Source organism: Nerophis ophidion, linkage group LG06 (genome assembly GCF_033978795.1).
Source record: "Nerophis ophidion isolate RoL-2023_Sa linkage group LG06, RoL_Noph_v1.0, whole genome shotgun sequence".
Lineage (NCBI taxonomy): Eukaryota > Metazoa > Chordata > Actinopteri > Syngnathiformes > Syngnathidae > Nerophis > Nerophis ophidion.
Window position 1 is genome coordinate 51,465,937 of NC_084616.1, and position 26,251 is coordinate 51,492,187.

The following is a 26,251-nucleotide window of genomic DNA, read 5'->3' on the forward strand; positions in this document are numbered from 1 at the left end:
ATTTGTATTTATAATATGTTGTGCAAAGGACATTTCATAATTTTCGGAAGTTCATTTTGTAATTGATATTGTTTATAGGGTTAGGCGCAATAAGTCTTCAACTCCAGCCTAAACCCTTTTGGTCCACGACATTTTCATTTTCAATCTATGAATGTAAAACTGTTTGTTTATTTGCTGACCATTGACCGAAGAAGAATAATAATCCTCTGATTTTTTTGGTTTCCATCCATCTATTTTCTACCACTTATTTCCTTTTGGGGTCGCGGGGGGCGCTGGCGCCTATCTGTAATTGTAATTTTTTTCATGAATTGTTAAAGTATTTGCACTTCCAGGCCACTGTACGATTGGTCTTTTTAAAGTATTTCGCTTTAACTGGTTGGTGGAGTGAGGAACAGACATTCTCCGCCTCTGGTGGCCTCATAACCCAAGTAAATTAGAATGAAATGAAAGCATGAGTGCGTTTGGTGTATTTATTGTGTACGTAGCTGTCTCGTGCCTGGGAAATGTGCAAAACTATGCCACAGCTGGATGGTTTTACTCCTGCCTGATGACAGTTGTGACAGTCCAGTAATTGCACCACTTGACGGTCAAGTCAATCCTCCTTTTGCCAAAGAAATGTAATTTGGGAGTAAAAAAAACATTTTACATTTAAATAGAATTATGGAGACATGTAGTGTCATTTTCTTTGAAAACAAGCAAACAGCAAAAGTTTTAGCTGTTCAGCATCATTTGCAGGATTTGAAACCTGCAAATTTTAGGATAGATTAATCCAGATTATTTTGCGATTAAAAACTGCAAATGCAAATGAAGACACATAAAACATAGTCACAACAAGCAATGCTACAATTAAGCATCTTTGTGAATAAAAGTAAGTAAAGTTTCATCCAGTTGGTAGAATTTCCTCTGGATACCAGGCAACAAATAGCAATCTTATATAAGAACAATCAACAAAACTGGTATCGTAATATTTTAAGGATTATTGCTGTTTATCTGTGAAATCAAAATTAGATAAGAAAAAAACTTGGTTTGACATTCCCTCTTCTGACCTTGATGTTAAAGCTAATTATGTTCGCATAGGATAAGAATCAACAGAGTTTTTGGAAAGACAAATACAATGTCGCAAGGAGAATCTGCTGGAAATGAAAGCAGTTTGTTTAAAAAGGCAGAGTAAAAGAACGACGGAAAATATGCAAAGGTTATTTCACTGTCTGCACATTAAGAAACGTTGTCTGCACATTATAAATATTTTCTTTACATTCTGATGTGCGGATTTTCCGAAAAATGTCACAAAAGCATCCTTGGAATAATACCAACTGCTGTGAAAATTTCTATTTAAGTGTTCAACTCAATTTATTTATATTTAAGTATTCAACTCTCCCTTGTGAAGGGGGTCCGGTCCGATCCGGTGGCCATGGATGACGTACTGGCTGTCCAGAGTCGGGACCCAGGATGGACCGCTTGCCTGTGTATCGGCTTGGGACATCCCTGCGCTGCTGATCCGCCTCCGCTTGGGATGGTTTCCTGCTGGCTCCGCTGTGAACGGGACTCTCGCTGCTGTGTTGGATCCGCTTTGGACTGGACTCTCGCGGCTGTGTTGGATCCATTATGGATTGAACCTTCACAGTATCATGTTAGACCCGCTCGACATCCATTGCTTTCGTCCTCTCCAAGGTTCTCATAGTCATCATTGTCCCTGACGTCCCACTGGGTGTGAGTTTTCCTTGCCCTTATGTGGGCCTACCTAGGATGTAGTAGTGGTTTGTGTTGTGGTTTGTGCAGCCCTTTGAGACATTAGTGATTTAGGGCTATATAAGTAAACATTGATTGATTGATTGATATTCAAGGCAACTAGTCTTTTGTTTTGTATCTTGTACGAGAGAAAACAGGTATACATGAACTTGGTCTCCAGTTAATATTTTAGTAATCAGATAATTTATTGATCAGTTTAGGATAAATCACACTATGGAGCCTAAATTGGGAAACTACTCAAAATAAACAAAGATTTTTCTGCTTGCCATAACCGTCATTCTTTTTTCAAGTGAATGCACATCATCAACTTTGAAATTTCACTTTTAACATATTTGCATAAATAAAAATAAAACATCTTTGCCATACAGATCACAGCACCCACACACCAACGCTCATACTTTGTGCAAAAAACAGAATACACTATTGAAGCTTATTTCTAATCAAATGAATTGATTTAATTGATTAATTGTTGCAGTCCTAACAGTTAGTGAGTAAGAGCAAGAGTGGTTCAAGCAGGGTGATTCCCATCAGCACATACTGAAGGGGCATGGACATAGATGTGGTTTCTTTTGTTAAAGGCAAAACATTTTTTTTTTAAAAGAAACGTGTAGACATTTACTCAGCTGTTTGTCCACCTGAGTATAGGAAATCATCATTTGCAAAGGCCATTACCGGCTATCGTTATACGGTACGTATCAGCAGCTCTGACTGTGTCTTTTATTTTCTAAAGCACAACATTACAACACCCTCAACTAAACATGTTGCTTGCACATAACAGACCTTTCCGTTACATTACCCAGTATGGAAATACAACAAAAAATGGAGAAATGTCTCTGTAATATTGTCTTCCTATGAGAACTCATAAGGAGAGTGTGATGAAAAGTATTTACATAACGACAGTTATTTTACAGTGTCACTATGTTAAATCCAGTAAGAAGCTTTTTGTGCACTCTGCAAAATTATCTACAACTTGACTCATCTGTGGTATTCTAATCTCTTTCCATCCCCCTTTTTTGTTATAATGTGAGCGTCAGTAAAGTAGCTGTCACAAGGTTAAAATTAAATGTTGTGCGCTGCCTCATGCTGCCTACACAGAGGTTGATCACCCGTCCACCATTTACACTTTGTCTAACAGATAACGTTGCTTACATCATATCCTTTGGGTTCAAATGCATCTGTTAATCAGGAACAATAAATCCCAAGCCAGCTGTGTGTGCTGTGTCACAGAGCGGAGGCAGATTAGAGGGATTTAAGGACAATGAAACATAGCACCTGGTTTTTCGCATGTCATTCCATTACAACCCTACCCCAACTCATCATGCAATGGTTTGTGGAACACTGTCAAACACGTTACATAATGTGTCCACAATGCTGCATATAATATGAAACAAAGCCTACCAAACCATGGGGATAAAAATTCATAATGAGTCTTCATTTTTTAAACAGTTTAGAAATCACTTAAAAATTATTTTGAAATGACTTTAATTGAAACCACTTTGTTTAACAAGGGACATTGCTAAATGCTTTTCAAAACGGCAGTGAGAGAACAGACAGTAGACTAAAATAAGAACACATTGAAAACCTTCATACAAATGAAATAGGCTATCCTACCATTAGGATTCACCAATCTGTTTAACAAAGTCACATGTTGATAAATCTTGTGAATAACGATTTTTAATGCATGTCAAGCCTGTATGTGTCATGAAGAAGTTTAAAAACTGAATAAAATAAATACAAAAGGAAAAAATCTTAAATAATCAGAATACAGTGTGAAATAAGAGAATACTGTTTAAATATTGCGTGAATAAAGTTTGAATTGTACAACTAAGTTACAGTAATATTTTAACATTTGAAGAGGTTCTATCATGCAAAACCAACTTTCCTTACCTGTTAGTACCTGTTTTTGTGTATTTGGGTTCCCCATAAGTCCCAACATGTTTTAATCAAACCTTTGAGGCAAGGCGGGGATATTTATAAAACTATCTTGCATTCTTTCAGACGTGGTCCAAACAAGCTGTTTGGAATTCGAGACTTTAGTGACATAATTTCCCTTAGTGCTGGGGTAGGGAACCTATGGCTCTAGAGCCAGATGTGGCTCTTTTGATGACTGCATCTGGCTCTCAGATAAATCTTAGCTAACATTGTTTAACAAGATAAGTAATGAATAATTCTGCTGGTAGTCACAGAGTCAAAAATAACGTTCAAAATATAAAACATTCTCATGCATTTTAATCCATCCATCTGGTTTTTACCGCACCTGTTCAAAAAGTCGCATTAATGGTAAGAAGTATTTTATTTATTGTTGGTTCGCTTCAGAATAACAGTGTTATTAAAAAGAATAAGAGACTTATTTTATTATACTCTAAAAATGTTGGTTTTACTTAAAAATGCAGGCATTTAGTTGTGTTCAGTCTTAAAAAAATATTATATGGGTCTCACGGAAGTACTTTTCAAAATATTTGTCTTGTATGGCTCTCTCAGCCAAAAAGGTTCCCGACCCCTGCCTTAGTTACTTCAGCGCATATCTACATACAGTATGTGGCAGTACTGTATATGGCAATATATACAGTATATGATATAGTGGTTCTCAACCTTTTTTCAGTGATGTACCCACTGTGAACATTTTTTTAATTCAAGTACCCCCTAATCAGAGCAAAGCATTTTTGGTTGAAAAATAGAGATCCATCCATTCATCTTCTTTCGCTTATCCAAGGTAGGGTCGCGGGGGCAGCAGCCTAAGCAGAGAAGCCCGGACGCTCCTCTCCCCAGCCACTTCTTCTAGCTCTTCCCGGGGAATCCCGAGGAGTTCCCAGGCCAGCCGGAAGACATAGTCTTCCCAACGTGTCCTGGGTCTTCCCCCTGGCCTCCTACCGGTCGGACGTGCCTGAACCACCTCCCTAGGGAGGCGTTTGGATGGCATCCTGACCAGATGCCCGAACCACCTCATCTGGCTCCTCTCGATGGGGAGGAGCAGCGGTTTTTACTTTGAGCTCTTCCCGAATGGCAGAGCTTCTCACCCTATCTCTAAGAGAAAGCCCCGCCACGCGGCGGAAGAAACTCATTTTGGCCGCTTGTACCTGTGATCTCGTCCTTTCGGTCATAACCCAAAGCTCATGACCATAGGTGAGGATGGGAACGTAGATCGACCAATAAATAGAGAGCTTTGCCTTCAGGCTCAGCTCCTTCTTTACCACAACGGATCGATACAGCGTCCGCATTACTGAAGATGCCGCACCGATCCGCCTGTCAATCTCACAATCCACTCTTCCCTCACTCGTGAACAAGACTCCGAGGTACTTGAACTCCTCCACTTGGGGAAGGCTCCCCCCCCCAACTAGGAGATGGCACTCCACCCTTTTCCGGGCAAGAACTATGGACTCGGACTTGGAGGTGCTGATTCTCCTGCAAAAAGCAGTGACCTAATTCTGCAGCCACCAAACCGGATCCCCTCAACGCCTTGACTGCGACTAGAAATTCTGTCCATAAAAGTTATGAACAGAATCGGTGACAAAGGACAGCCTTAGCTGTGTCCAACCCTCACTGGAAACGTGTCCGACATACTGCCAGAAGTGCGCACCAAGCTCTGACACTGATCGTACAGGGAGCGGACTGCCACAATCAGACAGTCCGATACCCCGTACTCTCTGAGCACTGCCCACAGGACTTCCCCAGGGACACGGTCGAATGTCTTCTCCAATCCAGAAAGCCATGTAGACTGGTTGGGCAAACTCCCATGCACCCTCAAGGACCCTGCAAAGAGTATAGAACTGGTCCACAGTTCCACGACCAGGACGAAAACCACACTGTTCCTCCTGAATCCGAGGTTCAACTATCAGGCATAGCTTCCTCTCCAGTACACCTGAATAGACCTTTCTGTGAAGGCTGAGGAGTGTGATCCCACGATATTTCGAACACAGCCTCCGGTTCCCTTTCTTAAAGAGAGGAACCAACACCCCAGTCTGCCAATCCAGAGGCACCGCCCCCGATGTCCACACGATGCTGCAGAGTCTTGTCAACCAAGAGAGCCCCACAGCATCCAGAGCCTTAAGGAACTCCAGGCGGATCTCACCTACCCCCAGGGCCTTGCCGCAGAGGAGCTTCTTAACTACCTCAGCAACCTCATCCACAGAAATAGAAGAGCCCACCACAGATTCCCCAGGCACCGCTTCCTCATAGGAAGACGTGTTGGTGGGATTGAGGAGGTCTTCGAAGTATTCCCTCCACCGATCCACAACGTCCACAGTCGAAGTCAGCAGAACACCATCCGCACCATACGCGGTGGTGACAATGCACTGCTTCCCCTTCCTGAGGTGGCGGATGGTGGTCCAGAATCGCTTTGAAGACGTCCGTAAGTCGTTTTCCATGGCTTCCCTCCGCAACCGCTGAAGCCGCACACCTGTCCGCTGCCTCCGGAGTCCTATGAGCCAAAAGAACCCGATAGGACTCTTTCTTCAGCTTACCGTCGGTGTCCACCAACGGGTTCTAGGATTACCGCCACGACAGGCACCAACTACCTTGCGGCCACAGCTCCAATCAGCTGCCTCGACAATAGAGGTGCGGAACATGGTCCACTCGGACTCAATATCCCGCACCTCCCTTTGACATGTTCAAAGTTCTTCCGAAGGTGTGAATTGAAACTCTCTCTGACAAGAGACTCTGTCAGACGTTTCCAGCTGACCCTCACAATGCGTTTGGGCCTGCCAGATCTGTCTGGCATCCTCCCCCACCATCGCAGCCAACTCACCACCAGGTGGGGATCGGTAGAAAGCTCCGCCCCTCTCTTCACCGGAGTCTCCAAAACATGAGGCCGCAAATCCGATGACACAACTACAAAGTCGATCATTGTACTGCGGCCTAGGGTGTCCTGGTGCCAAGTGCACATATGGACACCCTTATGCTTGAACATGGTGTTTGTTATGGACAATCTGTGACGGGCACAAAAGTCCAATGACAAAACACCACTCGGGTTCAGATCCGGGCGGCCATTCGTCCCAATCACGCCTCTTCAGGTTTCACTGTCGTTGCCAACATGAGCGTTGAAGTCACCCAGTAGGACAAGGGAACCACCCGGGGGAAGTACTCCCTTGAGTGTACCCAAAAAGCGTGGGTACTCTGAACTGCTGTTTGGTGCGTAAACACAAACAACAGTCAGGACATGCCCCCCCACCCGAAGGCGGAAGGAGGCCACCCTCTTGTCCACTGGGTTGAACTCCAACGTGCAGGCTTTGAGCCGAGGGGGAAACAATAATTGCCACTCCAGCCCGTCGCCTCTCACTGCTGGCAACGCCAAAGTGGAAGAGACTCCAGCCCCTCTGGAGAGAAGTGGTTCCAGAGCCCTTGCTATGCGTCGAAGTGAGTCCGACTATATCCAGCCGTAACTTCTCCTCTACTCGTGCAGTAGCTCAGGCTCCTTCCCCCCCAGTGAGGTGACGCTCCACGTCCCAAGAGCTAGCTTCTGTAGCCGAGGATCGGACCGCCAAGTGCCCTGCCTTCGACTTCCGCCCAGCTCACTTCACACCCGACCTCTATGGCCCCTGCTATGGGTGGTGAGCCCATTGGAGGGGTGACCCACGTTGCCTCTTCGGGCTGTGCCCAGCCGGGCACCATAGGAACAGGCCCGGCCACCAGGCGCTCGCCATCGTGCCCCACCTCTGGGCCTGGCTCCAGAGGGGGCCCCGGTGACCCACGTCCGGGCGAGGGAAATCTAGGTCCATGATTTGTCTTCTTCATAAAGGTCTTCGAGTTGCTCTTTGTCTGATCCCTCACCTAGGACCTGTTTGTCTTGGGAGACCCTACCAGGGGGCATAAAGATCCCGGACAACATAGCTCCTAGGATCATTGGGACACGCAAACTCCTCTACCACGATAAGGTGGCAGCTCAGAGAGGAGAAAAAAAGAGATAAAGAAGTAAAATACAGCACTATGTCATCAGTTTCTGATTTATTAAATCGTATAACAGTGCAAAATATTGCTCATTTGTAGTGGTCTTTCTTGAACTATTTGAAAAAAAAGATATAAAAATAAATAACAACTTGTTGAAAAATAAAAAAGTGATCAATTTATAAATAAAGATTTCTACTTATAGAAGTAATCATCAACTCAAAGTGCCCTCTTTGGGGATTGTAATAGAGATCCATCTGGATTCATTAACTTAAGTCTAAACATTTCTTCACAAAAAAAGAAATCTTTAACATCAATATTTATGGAACATGTCCACAAAAAAATCTCGCTGTCAAAACTGAATATTGCATTGTTGCATTTTCGTTTCACAGTTTATGAACTTACATTCATATTTTGTCGAAGGATTATTCAATAAATATATTTATAAAGGATTTTTGAATTTTTGCAATTTTTAGAATATTTTTTAAAAATGTCATGTACCCCTTGGCATACCTTCAAGTACCCCCAGGGGTTCGCGTACCCCCATTTGAGAACCACTGGCATATGGTATATGTCTGCCCGAAGAGCTTTCCCAAGTTCACTATTTTTATTCAGTTGTAGTCCAAAGTTGTAGTCCAAGCGTTCCTAATTTTTTCTATTGTCTTGTTGTTTCTCACTTGTATTCTGGCTCGTACATGCAAAGGCACCCTCCGCTGTTGCCATTTCTAATACAAAGTAGCACCTATTAGTGATGTGCGGATCGATACTGAAATATCAATAACACTGATACCAGATCTTTATGCTCCAATGTGGATTCTCAAGTCAAAATATCGTTATCTTTGATACATTAGTTATTTAAGATAATGTACATCATTGACAGGAACACAGTGTAAGAGGTAGTACTTTTTCTTACCCCTAGGTAAGTATGGAGTACGAAATACGCGCTCAGTCATTCAGTCCGTCATTTGTTTATTTGACAAAAATGACCGGCAAATAAAATGAGTCACTCAGTATTATAAAACAGCAAGTGTATGTATATTTTTATGGTAGGCTATTTGGAGACACAAGATACAGAGTTTAAAATAAATGACATTCAATGCAGGGTAATGCCATTATTTGTCTCTCCCTGTGATTTTTTTATTGGTTGAAGATGATTCCCCAAGAGCATTCACACTTGAAATACATTACTTTTTAAATTTTACAAGACACATCAGGTATCATAGTATCGGTGTCAGATCGTTATTGCTAATAGCAGCCTCAATTATACTCGGTATTGAATCGGAAAGAAATTCAGTGAAATCGCGCACTACTAGCATATAGTACTAACTTATATCGGTCAGTAGACTTGATATGGAAATGCTAAAAACTACAACATGACTGACTAGCAACTTTAAAGGCCTACTGAAACCCACTACTACCCACCACGCAGTCTGTTAGTTTATATATTAATGATGAAATATTAACATTGCAACACATGCCAATACAGCTTTTTTAGTTTACTAAATTACAATTTTAAATTTCCCAGGAATTTCGTCTTGGAAACGTTGTGTAATGATGACGCGTACGCAAGACGTCACCGTTTTTAGGAAGTATGAGCGCTACGCACACACACAGATAAAAGTCGTCTGCTTTAACGGCACAATTACACAGTATTTTGGAGATCTGTGTTGCTGAATCTTTTGCAATTCGTTCAATTAATAATGGAGAAGTCACAGTAGAAAGATGGAGTTGGGAAGCTTTAGCCTTTAGCCACACAAACACACGGTGATTCCTTGTTTAAAATTCCCGGAGCTGAAACTTTACTATGGATCAGAGCGCGGTCAAGCAGACATGGATCCCAACCGAATGTCAACCAGCAGGTTTCGGTGAGAAAATTGTGGTTAAAAAGTCGCCATTTACTGGATATCAGCTGAGCTTGTGTCGTCCGTACAGCTGCCATCGACACCCGTGAGATATGGCGTCAAGACACCCGTGGACAAACCCCTCCGACTATCAGGTAATATTAAACCCACTAAAACACTAGCAACACAATAGAAAGATAAGGGCTTTCCCAGAATTATGTGTTCAAAAACATCGGAATACGTCCCAATGCTAATGCATTTTTTTTTTTCTAGTCCGTCGCTATCAATATCCTCAAACACGAATCTTTCATCCTCGCTCAAATTAATGGGGAAATTCTCGTTTTCTCGGTCCGAATAACTGTTTTTGTTGGAGGCTCCCATTAAACACAATGTGAATATGTGAGGAGCCATCACACGGGTGACGTCATCGTCTGCGACTTCCGGTAAAGGCGAGGCTTTTTCAGGGAGTACCAAAAGTGGCGAAATTTATCTTCGATTTTCTCTACTAAATCCTTTCAGCAAAAATATGGCAATATCACGAAATGATCAAGTATGACACAAAGAATGGCTCTGCTATCCCCGTTTAAATAAGAACATCTAATTTCAGTAGGCCTTTAAGATGACCGGTAAAACGGACTCTATGTACAAATCTTCACCAAAGAACTACCATCACATGTTATGTAGACAACATGGAAGTGAGTGAATTGCAGAAGATATAATGACCCATTTTAGAAAAAACTTTGGGTGAGAATTACACGTTTTAAAAGTACAACATTAATTCCATGATCATTTTTAAATGTAACATCACCGCTTTCTTCCAAAATATTTTTTTCTTCATTCTGACACCTGATACTAATGCCGTTATTGTTCATTTTCAATGTGACCGTTATACTTCTTAGTCCCTTTCAAATTGACTCCATCCATCCATCCATCATCTTCCGCTTATCCGAGGTCGGGTCGCGGGGGCAACAGCCTAAGCAGGGAAACCCAGACTTCCCTCTCCCCAGCCACTTCGTCTAGCTCTTCCCGGGGGATCCCGAGGCGTTCCCAGGCCAGCCGGGAGACATAGTCTTCCCAACGTGTCCTGGGTCTTCCCCATGGCCTCCTACCGGTTGGACGTGCCCTAAACACCTCCCTAGGGAGGCGTTCGGGTGGCATCCTGACCAGATGCCCGAACCACCTCATCTGGCTCCTCTCGATGTGAAGGAGCAGCGGCTTTACTTTGAGTTCCTCCCGGATGGCAGAGCTTCTCACCCTATCTCTAAGGGAGAGACCCGCCACACGGCGGAGGAAACTCATTTCGGCCGCTTGTACCCGTGATCTTATCCTTTCGGTCATGACCCAAAGCTCATGACCATAGGTGAGGATGGGAACGTAGATCGACCGGTAAATTGAGAGCTTTGCCTTCCGGCTCAGCTCCTTCTTCACCACAACGGACCGGTACAACGTCCGCATTACTGAAGACGCCGCACCGATCCGCCTGTTGATCTCACGATCCACTCTTCCCTCACTCGTGAACAAGACTCCTAGGTACTTGAACTCCTCCACTTGGGGCAGGGTCTCCTCCCCAACCCGGAGATGGCACTCCACCCTTTTCCGGGCGAGAACCATGGACTCGGACTTGGAGGTGCTGATTCTCATTCCAGTCGCTTCACACTCGGCTGCGAACCGATCCAGCGAGAGCTGAAGATCCCGGTCAGATGAAGCCATCAGGACCACATCATCTGCAAAAAGCAGAGACCTAATCCTGCGGTTACCAAACCGGAACCCCTCAACGCCTTGACTGCGCCTAGAAATTCTGTCCATAAAAGTTATGAACAGAATCGGTGACAAAGGACAGCCTTGGCGGAGTCCAACCCTCACTGGAAATGTGTTCGACTTACTGCCGGCAATGCGGACCAAGCTCTGGCACTGATCGTACAGGGAACGGACCGCCACAATAAGACAGTCCGATACCCCATACTCTCTGAGCACTCCCCACAGGACTTCCCGAGGGACACGGTCGAATGCCTTCTCCAAGTCCACAAAGCACATGTAGACTGGTTGGGCAAACTCCCATGCACCCTCAAGAACCCTGCCGAGAGTATAGAGCTGGTCCACAGTTCCACGACCAGGACGAAAACCACACTGTTCCTCCTGAATCCGAGGTTCGACTATCCGACGTAGCCTCCTCTCCAGTACACCTGAATAAACCTTACCGGGAAGGCTGAGGAGTGTGATCCCACGATAGTTGGAACACACCCTCCGGTCCCCCTTCTTAAAGAGAGGAACCACCACCCCGGTCTGCCAATCCAGAGGTACCGCCCCCGATGTCCACGCGATGCTGCAAAGTCTTGTCAACCAAGACAGCCCCACAGCATCCAGAGCCTTAAGGAACTCCGGGCGGGTCTCGTCCACCCCTGGGGCTTTGCCACCGAGGAGCTTTTTAACTACATCAGCGACCTCAGCCCCAGAAATAGGAGAGTCCACCACAGATTCCCCAGGAACTGCTTCCTCATAGGAAGACGTGTTGGTGGGATTGAGGAGGTCTTCGAAGTATTCCTTCCACCTGTCCACAACATCCGCAGTCGAGGTCAGCAGAACACCATCCGCACCATACACGGTGTTGATAGTGCACTGCTTCCCCTTCCTGAGGCGGCGGACGGTGGTCCAGAATCGCTTCGAAGCCGTCCGGAAGTCGTTTTCCATAGCTTCCCCGAACTCTTCCCATGTCCGAGTTTTTGCCTCCGCAACCGCTGAAGCTGCACACCGCTTGGCCTGTCGGTACCTGTCCACTGCCTCCGGAGTCCTATGAGCCAAAAGGACCCGATAGGACTCCTTCTTCAGCTTGACGGCATCCCCCACCGCTGGCGTCCACCAAGGGGTTTTAGGATTGCCGCCCCGACAGGCACCAACTACCTTGCGGCCACAGCTCCGATCTGCCGCCTCGACAATAGAGGTGCGGAACATGGTCCACTCGGACTCAATGTCCAGCACCTCCCTCGTGACATGTTCAAAGTTCTTCCGGAGGTGGGAATTGAAACTTTGTCTGACAGGAGACTCTGCCAGACGTTCCCAGCAGACCCTCACAATGCGTTTGGGCCTCCCAGGTCTGTCCGGCATCCTCCCCCACCATCGCAGCCAACTCACCACCAGGTGGTGATCGGTAGAAAGCTCCGCCCCTCTCTTCACCGGAGTCTCCAAAACATGAGGCCGCAAATCCGATGACACAACTACAAAGTCGATCATGGAACTGCGGCCTAGGGTGTCCTGGTGCCAAGTGCACATATGGACACCCTTATGTTTGAACATGGTGTTTGTTATGGACAATCTGTGACGAGCACAAAAGTCCAATAACAAAACACCACTCGGGTTCAGATCCGGGCGGCCATTCTTCCCAATCACGCCTCTCCAGGTTTCACTGTCATTGCCAACATGAGCGTTGAAGTCTCCCAGTAGGACAAGGGAATCACCCGGGGGAGCACTTTCCAGTACTCCCTCGAGCGTTCCCAAAAAGGGTGGGTACTCTGAACTGCTGTTTGGTGCATAAGCACAAACAACAGCCAGGACCCGTCCCCCCACCCGAAGGCGGAGGGAGGCTACCCTTTCGTCCACCGGGTTGAACTCCAACGTACAGGCTTTGAGCCGGGGGGAAACAAGAATTGCCACCCCAGCCCGTCGCCTCTCACTGCCGGCAACGCCAGAGTGGAAGAGGGTCCAATCCCTCTCGAGAGAAGTGGTTCCAGAGCCCTTGCTGTGCGTCGAAGTGAGTCCGACTATATCCAGCCGGAATTTTTCGACTTCGTGCACTAGCTCAGGCTCTTTCCCCCCCAGTGACGTGACGTTCCACGTCCCAAGAGCTAGCTTCTGTAGCCGAGGATCGGACCGCCAAGTGCCCTGCCTTCGGCTGTCGCCCAGCTCACAATGCACCCGACCTCTATGGCCCCTGCTATGGGTGGTGAGCCCATTGGAGGGGTGACCCACGTTGCCTCTTCGGGCTGTGCCCGGCCGGGCCCCATGGGAACAGGCCCGGCCACCAGGCGCTCGCCATCGTGCCCCACCTCCGGGCCTGGCTCCAGAGGGGGGCCCCGGTGACCCGCGTCCGGGCGAGGGAAATCTGGGTCCATGATGTTTCTTCTTCATAAAGGTCTTCGAGCTGCTCTTTGTCTGATCCCTCACCTAGAACCTGTTTGCCTTGGGAGACCCTACCAGGGGGCTTTATGCCCCCGGACAACATAGCTCCTAGGATCATTGGGACACGCAAACTCCTCTACCACGATAAGGTTGCAGCTCAGAGAGGAGTCAAATTGACTCTTCCAACCCAAATGTGTCAAATATTTGACAAGTATTACATGTCAGTCCCCTGCATTCCATTATGCATTAGCACAAAATACAGATCCAAACACTCACTGAGAAAAAAAATTACTGGACTTGACAATTGCTTGCTTCATTTTGTGCACATGCTTGAATGTGTGTGCAATGTGTTGTAGCAGCTGTAAATAAAACACTGTTACTCGCTGGTGCGTGTCAAATATAATTGTATACCACGCTGACTTTTCTCAGGCCATAAATCACTGAACCTTAACTGTGGCTGGCAGGCATCTCATGGACAGATTGAGACAAAATAAAGTTGTTTATCTTTTCTAATTCTAACTTCAAATTCAGCATCTCCCTGGTAATATGCTGCATAAACTCTTTAAGTAAATAACTTGTTTTAACACTCACATAGTTATCGCCTCCAATGTTTTACTTACATCGGCTGATAACACATGACGCTTGTTTATTAAGAATGCAAAACAATTGTACTATTGCATACATGCAACATGGGAGGTGTTTAGGGCACGTCCAACCGGTAGGAGGCCACGGGGAAGACCCAGGACACGTTGGGAAGACTATGTCTCCCGGCTGGCCTGGGAATGCCTCGGGATCCCCCGGGAAGAGCTGGACGAAGTGGCTGGGGAGAGGGAAGTCTGGGTTTCCCTGCTTAGGCTGTTGCCCCCACGACCCGACATCGGATAAGTGGAAGAAGATGGAGATGGCATACATGCATATCAATATGGCAGCATTGTCCTATTGCAGAAACAAACAGATTCAATTTGAGTAGAGCCATTTTGTTTAGATTTTATCAGACAAACTCATCACAAGGGATTGTTGATTGATTGTAAAATCAGTACTTGTTTTAATCAGTGAACTTTCTTGTAGGCTGTAAAATGGTTTGGACATTAAAGAAGGTCAATATCGACCAAGGTTTCGATAAAATAAAGCCGCTCCTGTACCGCCGTGCTTTTCTTTCATGAGCCTCGCTGTCACGAATGAATTCTCTTTGACATTTCATCAAGGATTACAAAACGTCTAATCTCATTGATTCCGGACACACTGCTTGCTTTCAGGTTAAACCATAGGATAAAACACATTATAGATGCTCGGACTAAAATAAGTGATTGGTTTGTTTTGAGTGTGATTTCACACCAGACTTTCATGACTTTGACTTTATTTTCTTATGGAGCACATTTGTGTTCTGTCAATGCAGTGCTTGCAAATGGCTTCATAGCGTCTTTCATCTCCTCATATGAACCTGTGTATAAAGAGCAATCTCTACGAAAAATGTCAACAAGATTTGTGTGAGAGTTCCTTGAGCCGTTGTTCAATTCCATACACATTATGTATGTTTCACAGTGTGTTGTTGTCTTTGCTTTCCAATTGCTTTTTTGTTTTTGGTTTGGTGACTTGTCATATAAGCATGAACAAATATGGATCTTGTTTTTTATCTGTAGCCAGATTTATCCAACAGGTGGGACATGTAATGTTTGTCGGGTCAATTACAGAGACATCAGTGTTGCCAGATGGAAAATTACAAATTGTTGTGCCACAAGCTTAACTGTATTATATCTTGCAAAAACTATTGTACATATCCAATTTAGCGTTACTCAGGACCATCTGCTATAGCAAAAAAATAAAATAAAACTTTACCATTAACCCTTGCTTGTAATGTAGATTTACCTTTAAATGAGAACTGTATTTTTTGGGAATGTTGCCTATCATTCACAATCTCTATGTAACACAAGAATACTGTAAGTGTATTTTTTATTTTTAATGCATTCTAACAATGAAGCTAATGGAATGCGCCCATACAGCCCTTTAAAAAAACACCCAAAAACCGCCAACAATACTCCACTTATGTGTCCTGACCTGCATATCAACCAAGTATAAGCAATAGTGTTATTATAAGCACTAATGCAGAAGAACTACTTTTAGTGGTGCCGCGATTACAGGTAGGGTATTATAGATCATCTGTTTCATCTGTATTTTAAAATGGTTGAGGCCATAAACCCAGAAGTTGGGCCCATCTTTTTTTTTTTTTTTTTTTAATCTGCGTGGGGGTTATGATTAATTCTTCATCTAAACAGGAAAATATAAAAATCCATCCATCCATTTTCTATCGCTTGTGCCTCTTGCAATAGTCAAAATTCCAGTGAAGGTAGACATTGTACAGTAAGTGATTGTTTAATTATGTTCTTAGTTTGTATTTTTTGTTTAGCTCTTAGCAATACCAATACTCTTAGCAACCGATTTTATTTATTTTATTTTAATCTTCTATTTTTTTTCTCCCATTCCCTCCCCCCTTGTTTACCTGTATCTCATATTTTTTGTAAGGGGGGCTGGAAGACGGCAGACCCGTCAGCGATCCTGTTCTGTCTCCCTATAATGTTTGTCTGATCTTGAATGGGATTGTGCTGAAAATTGTAATTTTCCTGAAGGAACTCTCCTGACGGAATAAATAAGGTACTATCTAATCTAATCTAATACTGCTACTTGCTGGATCTGTTACCTACTCAGTGGCCTAGTGGTTAGAGTGTCCGCCCTGAGATCGTTAGGTTGTGAGTTCAAATCCCAGCCGAGTCATACCAAAGACTATAAAAATGGGACCTATTGCCTCCCTGATTGGCATTCAGCATCGAGGGTTGGAATTGGGGATAAATCACCATAAATGATTCCCGGGTGCGGCACTGCTGCTGCCCACTGCTTCCCTCACTTCCCAGGGGGTGATTAAGGGGATGGGTCAAATGCAGAGGACAAATTTCACCACTCCTAGTGTGTGTGTGACAATCAATGGTACTTAAACTTTACTTTAACTTTATCACTCAGTTTCTAAAACATTTAACTCCTTATTTTCCGGTTCAAAATACAAGGTTCTAATTCGATCATAATTTGTCCCAAAGTAGTCATTGTTAGCTCTCATGAAGTCTACGATAATAATTAGTAGTAGTTGTTGTTGTGATGGAGTTTTTGGAATTAACGCACCGCCATATGCTTAAAATGACCAAAATATGTTAATATTACTTGTTATTATAAATGTGGCCGTTACTATGTATCCGTCCCATCCATCTTCTTCCGCTTATCCAAATTTGGGTCATGGGCGCAGCAGCCGAAGCAGTGAAGCCCAGACTTCCCTACCCCCAGCCACTTTGTCCAGCTCCTCCCAGACGATCCCGAGACAATCCCAGGCCAGCTGGGGGTCTTAGTCTCTCCAGCGTGTCCTGGGTCTTCTCTGTGGTGTCCTACCGGTTGGACACGCCGTAAACACATCTCCATAGGCGTTTGGGGGGCATTCTGACCAGATGCTCGAACTACATCATCTGGCTACTTTTGATGTAGAGGAGCAGCGGCTTTACTCTGATAGCGAATGACAGAGCTTCTCACCCTATCTCTAAGGGAAAGCCTCGCCACCCGATGGAGGAAACTAATTTCATCCACTTGTACCCGCCATCTTGTCGTTTCGGTATTAACCCAAAGCTCTTGACCATAGGGGAAGATAGGGACATAGATCCACCAGTAAATTTATCGCTTTTCTTTTCGGCTCCCTTCTTTTTTCACCATGATGGACCAATGCAGGGTCCATATCACTGCAGACGCCGTACCGATCCGTTTGTCTCCCCTCACTCGGGAACAAGATCCCGATGTACTTAAACAGCTCTACCTGGGGCAGGATCTCCTCCCCAAACAGAAGTTGGACCATGGACTCGGACTTAGAAGGGCTGATTTTCTTCCTAGTCATTTCACACTCAGCTGCGAACCGTTCCAGAGAGAGCTGAAGATCATGGCCAGATAAAGCCAGCAGTACCCTACATCTGCAAAAAGCAAGGACCTAAAACCTACAGTCACCAAACCAGATCCCCTTAACGCCCTGACTGGGCCAAGAAATTATGTCCATAAAAGTTGTAAACAGAATCAGTGACAAAGGGCAGCCCTGGCAAAGTCCAACCCTCACTAGAAACGGGTCCGACTTACTGCCAGCAATGCGGACCAAGCTCTGACACTGATCATACAGGGAATGAACCGCCATACCCTCCGAGCACCCTCCACAAGACTTCCCGAGGGACACGTTCAAATGCTTTCTCCAAGCCCACAAAACACATGTAGCCTCTTACTACATTACATATACAGTGTGTATGTAAAATGTTTTGGACCTTTTTAGAGTGCTTTATAGGTGGAATGGAGCAAATCCCTTAGTCTCCATTGTTAGCTGACTTTTGCTTGCGTTAATTTACGAGTTAGAATGCATAAAATAAATACATAACAACATGTGTTATTGTCTTACATAAGAATTGTGAATATTGGCAAACTTCCCAAAAAGTGTAATTCCCCTTTAGATACAATCAGAGCACTGTTGTATTTTTTAATTTTTTTTAGCTAACAGTTCTGCAATAAACTGCATAAGGGTACATGAGAAAATTGACAAACTCACTTGCAGTGCCGAATGTATCCGGTTTGTTTGCTAATAGTCATGTACAATCCCCGTTTCCATATGAGTTGGGAAATTGTGTTAGATGTAAATATAAACGGAATACAATGATTTGCAAATCCTTTTCAACCCATATTCAATTGAATTCACTACAAAGACAAAATATTTTATGTTCAAACTCATAAATGTGTTTTGTTTTTTCAAATAATAATTAACTTAGAAATTTATGGCTGCAACACGTGCCAAAGTAGTTGGGAAAGGGCATGTTCGCCACTGTGTTACATCACCTTTTCTTTTAAAAACACTCTATAAATGTTTGGGAACTGAGGAAACTAATTGTTGAAGCTTTGAAAGTGGAATTCTTCTTCATTCTTGTTTTAAGTAGCGCTTCAGTCGTAATTTACGCTTCATAATGCGCCACACATTTTCGATGGGAGACAGGTCTGGACTGCAGGCGGGCCAGGAATGTATACCCACACTCTTTTTTTTACGAAGCCAAGCTGTTGTAACTCATGCTGAATGTGGCTTGGCATTGTCTTGCTGAAATAGACGGTGCTTAGATGGCAGCATATGTTGTTCCAAAACCTCTATGTACCTTTCAGCATTAATGGTGCCTTCACAGATGTGTAGGTTACCCAGGCCTTGGGCACTAATGTACCCCCATACCATCACAGATGCTAGCTTTTGAACTTTACGTCGATAACAGTCAGGATGGTCCATTTCCCCTTTGGTTCGGATGACACGATGGCAAATATTTCCAAAAACAATTTAAAATGTGGACTCGTCAGACCACAGAACAATTTTCAACTTTGCATCAGTCGATCTAAGATGATCTTAGAGAAGCCGGCAGCGTTTCTGAATGTTGTTGAGAAATGGCTTTTGCTTTGCATAGTAGAGCTTTAACTTGCACTTACAGATGTAGCGACCAACTGTATTTAGTGACAGTGGTTTTCTGAAGTGTTCCTGAGCCCATGTGGTGATATCCTTTAGTGATTGATGTAGGTTTTTGATACAGTGCCGTCTGAGGGATCGAAGGTCAAGGCCATTCAATGGTGGTTTCCGGCCATGCCGCTTACGTGGAGTGATTTTTCCAGATTCTCTGAACCTTTTGATGATATTATGAACCGTAGATGTTGAAATACCTAAATTTCTTTCAATTGCACTTTGAGAAACGTTCTTAAACTGTTTGACGATTTGCTCACGCAGTTGTGGAAAAGGGTATACCTTGCCCCTTCCTTTCTTGTGAACGACTGAGCATTTTTTGGGAAGCTGTTTTTATACCCAATCATGGCACCCACCTGTTCCCAATTAGCCTGCACACCTGTGGGATGTTCCAAATAAGTGTTTGATGAGCATTCTTCAACTTTATCAGTATTTATTGCCATCTATCCCAACTTCTTTGTCACGTGTTGCTGGCATCAAATTCTAAAGTTAATGATTATTTGCACAAAAAACAAAAAAAGTTTATCCGTTTGAACATCAAATATGTTGTCTTTGTAGCATATTCAACTGAATATGGGTTGAAAATGATTTGCAAATCATTGTATTCCGTTTATATTTACATCTAACACAATTTCCCAACTTATATGGAAACGGGGTTTGTATGTAAAGGGTAAAATTAACTTCCCTTTTGTGATTTTTGGAATTAATAATCATAAACCATTTAGAGGGTGACATTAATATACACATTCACTATTTGCGGCATGTCTGGCAACGCTGGGAAACAGTAGTTTCTGTCTTGAAGAAAAATGTATAATTACTATAATAATGATGTACGGTAATATAAATATTGCTTTGTCATTCTGCTTGTGATGTGATTTTACAGTACTTATCTCTATACCAGAATAAACAAAAAAAAAAACATTGACAGTATGACATTGTGCATACAGACTGATTGCAAACCAATACACTTTATAACACTGTTTCAATCATGAAAACATTACTTTTAATGTTGTTAAAATTTCCCATATTTGATGTCCAGTCTTAATGGTTCACCAGGTGACTTTAGGAAGAAATAATGTGTAAACTCTCATTGGACCATTCTAAAGAAGGAAAGCATATTTGGAGCTGAATATGTCTAGCAAAGGAAGATGGTGTCCAACAAGCGAATCCAAACGCTTTTGCAAGGGCATTTAGTCTTTTATTTTCCCCATCAATTTTCAGATTTCTAATCGAATCCCTGCTCACTCAACATTGGCTGCAAAAATGCCACATGCTTATTTTTGTGGATTTTCTGCTGGTCTCCTGTACAGGTAGAAAAAACTGAAGTTAAGTTTCCAGGATCATATGCTGCGGCAGAAATGACTGGGGGTTTGGGCTGTTTACAGCAGCTGCATCGACATGGTGTTGAGTAGAGGTATATAAGGATGAGGACCACGGTCACCACACAGCCAAGCAGTGTTGTGTAACCTGTGTTGAATGGCTCTGCTGCAGGGAAGAGCACTGTCACATTTATTTCTCTCGTTGCATTCAGTTCATGTATAATATCCATTGCTGTACACAGATACAGGCCTGAGTCATTGACCTTGGCTGCTTGAATCTCCAAGGTACCATTAGCAAACATTCTCATTGCAGCATCATTGATGTTGTACTGGGTGATGAGGCCCTGTTTGGGAGAGAGCCAAGTAAATGAGATATTGGTGCTGGTCAGGAATGTTTGGCAATCCAGTTTCACCCTCTGTCCCTCTGAAACAAACACCTTGGAGAGGAGCACAGTCATGGGTTGCGAGACAGCTTTTTCCACGCTGCAGTTGTTGAAAAAGCGAGATTGTCGCAGAAACTGGATAGAGGCTCGGGGGTCTCCATAGATGCTGCAAGTGTGCTCTTCCATGAAATCCCTGAGCGTGTCAAACCCTCTAAGATCCCAGTGCCAGAACACACTGTACATGGAGCAGTCACAAATAAAAGAGTTGTTATGGAGAAAGAGCCCCCGCTGCACTAAACTCGGCAATGCTTTTACATCCTCCCATGGCAGACGTGTTATATGGTTGGATGAGAGGTCCAGCATGGTCAGAAAAGGTTGGCTGTGGTCTTGGATGGAAAAAAATGGGAAGTTTGTGAGCTGGTTGAGGCTGAAGTAAACTTTTTTCAAACTGCTCAAACTGCTTAATGTGCCAGGTTCCACCTGTGTGATTTTATTGTTAAAAAGAATAAGCTCCTCCAGCCTCCACAGTCCATGGAAGTAGTGCTGCTCCACCACTCTGAGCTTGTTGGAAGACAAATCAAGATATCTTATGCTTGAGGCATTTTCAAATACCCCATACATTAAGCCAGTCAGCTGGTTGTGGGCCATCCGGAGTGTTTCCAGCCTGGACATTCTGCTGAAGCTGCCAGCACGCAGCCAGGAGAAATGATTGTGGTTGAGGTCGAGGGTGATGGAGAACGTGGGCAGCAACTTGGGGAGCTTAGTGAGACCACTGGAGCTGCAGCTCACTGTGTCAGATGTGCAGAGACACATGGACGGGCACGTCTCCTCTGTAGAGTGAATGAGACAGAGAAGCACCAGGATAGGAATGGGATTTGCCATGCAGATCATTTTTCTTGAAGTCAGCACCTGTTAGGTTTCAATTTTTTCCAGCTATCTGTAGAGGGATTAGAATCAGAGTATGCATATAATTTTCATAAAGCACATTCAAGCTTTTAATCTAAAATCAAAACAACATTTGGATACTGCGACAGGAGATATGTATATTTGATTCAAAAAGGCAAAACCATCTATGAATAGTTCAAGACAAGTGTAGCAATTAGTCACATTTTGCTGATTGCCTTAGTGAAATACAAGTGTTTTAAACCGATTTACCTTAAAAGGAGGATAAATCTTCTTTGTTAGTACCAGATGACTCAAAGTTGATCATCATCCGCAATCGCTTCCTGCAAATAAAGCTGATTCTCTTGATGGAGGGAAACCTATCAAAATGTGAAAAAGGTTATGCCCCCTTCTGAAAAGTGAGCAATTTATCCTTGTTTGATCCTTTACACAATTGGGTTTGGTGGGAAAAAACCCCAAGAACCATGGACCCAAAATAAACTACCCATTGACAATAAAGTCCAACTTACGACAGCTTTCTTTCTCTTATGAAGTCGTATCGCTTCAGTGAATGCCACCAAATTATTTATCTGCTTCTCAGTGCCTCAATCCCGAGGCTGTCGAGGAACAATTTCATTGCTGTCGCCGGTGTCCTCAGCCAAGTTTAAGTTCCTCCTACTGGCTCTGTCCTGGTCCCAAACAAGAATGCTGCTCACCAAACATCCTGCAGTGCTTTGTGGTGTACAACACACACAACAGAGCTCTCTTAATCTCCCACAATCCCCTCCTCCACCACCCTGTCTCATTTAAAGACCAGCCTTGTGTCTCCTTCCCTCGTCATTGAGTAATGATACTGCTGTGGCGCGCCCTAACCTTGCTTCAAAAATATCAGCTTTCTTCCCACGCTCTATTAATATTCAGCTTCATAAAATTTTCAGTATTTTGCTTACTCACTGATAGCGTCAAACAGTTAAGAATTAATCTTGAGTGGTACATGTTAACTTTTCATTAGTAATGCTTGAGGAATGAGACCTATGCTCACTCTACTTTTTAGGTTGTGTCTTTGATGAATTGTTATGGTGGTGTAGATCAGTTTACCACCCCCATCATTTGTCTGTGCTTTGTTTACATTGATTGCTTTTCTCTGCGCCTCTTTACTGTCCTTTCTTGTCAAGCAGTTACCTGCCAGACACACTGTAAATGTCTTATAGGGTGTATATTTTCCTTTCTTTCTGAGCCCCCTTGGACATCACTCTCTCTCCCTCGCCTCCATCGTGTGCTTGACGAGATATTTTCTGCCCATGCTGCTTGGTCATGGTGGTCCTGACAGCTCGGATTTCTGTCAGAGTGAATTATCTATGCCTTCTAGCATCCACCTCGTCAACGCTGTACCCTCCATTCTTCCACCAACCCTCCCATTAGTGCTAGTGCTGGGAGCTTCGACTGACTCCTGCTCACTCACTGAGCCTGTTTACTGCGGTATTCAGGCTTGCTGAATGGCGCTCGCTGGCCAAACGGTGGGCAGATGAGAACTGATGTGGATGTTGATGGGGAATGTTGAGTGATACAGCTTGATCAGTGTTGCTCCTTGTTTCAAGAACCGGATTAAGGCTACGACAGCCCATGTGGATGTATTTGTGTTGAAATAAACACGCTATCATGTTTGGCATTGTGGCTTTTCACACAATCTTGTCCTCAGGCAAGTCTCCAGCTTGGCTGTAACATGTAAGGAATGTTAACACCCACGTGTACATTGGAAATATGTTTGAAAATGATTCCTAGCCCACTCTCTTGGAGGAAAAATGTTTATTTCAACCTTAAAATGGCATCAAAGTATGATTTCTATTCGCCTGCAAATTGAACTTTGTCCCACAGTATCGATAACCGTACAGCTTTTTAAATATTCATGCGTCATTGATTGCTTCAATGTATTATATTACACTCCTGTTCTCAAAGAACATAATCACATCAGATGTATGTGTTCATCTGCATAAGATGAACAATTTCAATGTTTCATATTTTGCAGAACACGCATTTGCAGCTATATAGCTGTGTTTGTTCAGTGTGTAGGGAAATGTTTACCTCTGTCCACCTGATTCTTGTTTTGCTGTCTGTGCCTCAATATTTGCAGTGTTGACTTCTGCATTGTAAGGTATTAATCCATTTCAAATGCAGTCACCGGTCACTGTTTTCATATTCATTTCAATTAAACAATAATCAGAAAAAGTAATACAAAACACCGCAGGCATACATATTTATATAAGATTATGTTTTTGTGCTGATTACCTCCATTTATACAGTAATTGATAGCATAAAGAGGGTTTATCCTTTTTTTCCCACTGTGGGTTGCTTACTGAAACATCTGTTTACACCACATGGCACAAGGCAGGGGTCGGGAACCTTTTTGGCTGACAGAGCCAAAAAGCCAAATATTTTAAAATGTATTTCCGTAAGAGCCATATAATATTTTTTTTTAACACTGAACACAACTAAACGCGTGCATTTTTAAGTAAGACCAACATTTCTACAGTATAATAAGTCTCTTATTCTTTGTATTAACATTGTTATTCTGAAGCTAACTGTGGAGGCGGCTTGGCCTGCGGGCCTGCAGCGAACTGGGGTGTGCCTGGACCGGCCTCGAAATCAGCGACAGGTGCGTCGATGGCCCACCTGGGCCTTATCTAATCACCTGTCGCTCTGTTATAAGCAGCAGCCAGGAGGAGAGACGGGGTTGGGGCTGGAGCCAGAGCGCGAGCGAGAACGAAAGAGAAAAATACAATTGCTGGAAAGCAACTGAGAGACTTATTGAAAATAAAAAAAATATTGTAACCCTGAAACAGGTTCTTATGTCGGTGCTTGGTGGTCTGAAGAACCCCCAGGAGGGCAAGCCCCACACTAACCAATAATAAATAAATAACTTCTTACCATTAATGCAACTTCTTGAACTGGTGCGGTAGAAAACGGATGGATGGATTAAAAATGCATGAGAATGTTTTGTATTTTGAACATTATTTTTAACACTGTGATTACAAGTGGAATTATTAATTACTTATCGTGTTAAGCAATGTCAGCTCAGATTTATCCGAGAGCCAGATGCAGTCATCAAAAGAGCCACATCTGGCTCTAGAGCCATAGGTTCCCTACCCCTGGCATTAGGGCTTGACACGCTTAAAGGGGAACTGCACTTTTTTGACAAGAGAAGCAGCAAATACAAAATGAATGTACCTTTGTCAGGTTCAAACATTGATAACACCTATTACTCTTGTCAACATGGCCACCAAACACATCTAGTCACTTGACTCACATGCCAGTTTGATGGCCACTTACATCAGATGTGAGATGACATCAGATATGTAAGTGGAATAGTAAGAGTTGTTAAGAATTAAAGGTAAATAGAAAATTCCATAGGAACTGCATGGGGTCATTTTTGACTTCACTTGCGGAAGAGTAGGGTAGTGATTCAAAAAATGCAATTTCATAAAATGTATGAAAAAAAAAATTGCAATTTGGCTCATGTCACAACTATGTTTTATGAGGAATATCTGGAATGTGAATATATTACAACTTTTCATTTTAAAGAATACCAACCCATGGGGTCAGTTTTGACTGCAGGTTTGCATCTAAAGATGTATTAGGACAAGCAGTATAGAAAAACAGATGGATGTAAATTTTGATACCGCCAGTAAAATTCCTGACACACAATGTTGTTTTGAGACCTTCTTCTGTGAGTAACATAAAAAACACAATTACATTCACTGGTATGCCGATCCAATATCGATATCTGACATTGTGTATTTGATTTGGTCGGGTCCTCGCAGTAGTCGTGCCTGGATACGAATAGGACAGACAGGAATCAGCAGAAGCAGTGTGCAGGTAAGAATACTTATTTAATCCTTGGGCTCAAAGCAAAAATGCAAAAGCAGCGTGTCGAAGGGAAGCTTACACAGATCTCAAGGTACTTTGCAGAGTATTAATGCAAAAACGAAGGTAGTAGTGTCAGCAAACCAGAAACAAGGCTAATCTTAGCAATAGGCTGGTACCAAACATTTCTTTCACCAGTGGCGAACAATGAACCTGCGAGGAAGGCTGGCTGACACCAGCCTGTAAAGCTCTCTGATTAGCGAACAGAAGCAGGTGAGCCTCCTGGTCACTAATCAGAGGCTGGTGAGATTGATTAGCATTCAAGAAACTAGAAATTAAATACAAGGAAGGAGTGCTTAAACAGCAGTAGGCCTTAAATCTACAAAAAACTATAACATAATACAAAACAAAACATGACCCAACATGACAAGTCATGAAACATTGGTCCAATATCACCAAATAAACAAGTATAGGATGACATCGGCTTGCATTTAATATCTCCGATACAAACATTCCTGCAGTATGTTTACTTATGCAAAGCTTGACAGCCAATAAGCACACAAGGTTGGCCTTTTCTAGTATTCTACTAAAATCAAGTCATTTACAAAATGTAAACATGGTGGGCTATAGCTACCGGAGTTAGCAGCAACACAACAGCTAAGCACACAATAG

At 43.5% G+C, this 26,251-nt stretch overlaps 1 protein-coding gene across 2 annotated transcripts; it reads right to left on the reverse strand.

The window, feature by feature from the left end:
* Positions 1 to 20,114: 20,114 nt before the first annotated feature.
* On the reverse strand, positions 20,115 to 22,552 carry LOC133553963 (amphoterin-induced protein 3-like). Of its 2 annotated transcripts, XM_061902287.1 has the most exons (3): positions 22,249 to 22,552; positions 21,992 to 22,098; positions 20,115 to 21,773 (listed from the first exon to the last, which is right to left on the reverse strand). In XM_061902287.1, exon 3 carries the CDS (start codon positions 21,725 to 21,727, stop codon positions 20,360 to 20,362), a length of 1,368 nt encoding a protein of 455 aa, XP_061758271.1. In that variant the 5' UTR covers positions 21,728 to 21,773; positions 21,992 to 22,098; positions 22,249 to 22,552; the 3' UTR covers positions 20,115 to 20,359. The 2 variants fall into 2 exon arrangements, with proteins under 2 accessions (XP_061758271.1, XP_061758270.1); XM_061902286.1 differs by having other exon boundaries at positions 21,992 to 22,552.
* Positions 22,553 to 26,251: the final 3,699 nt, after the last annotated feature.

What these genes read in the sequence shown, in the direction of transcription:
- LOC133553963 (XM_061902287.1), bottom strand. Translation starts at nt 21,727, where the DNA reads ATGATCTGCATGGCAAATCCCATTCCTATCCTGGTGCTTCTCTGTCTC.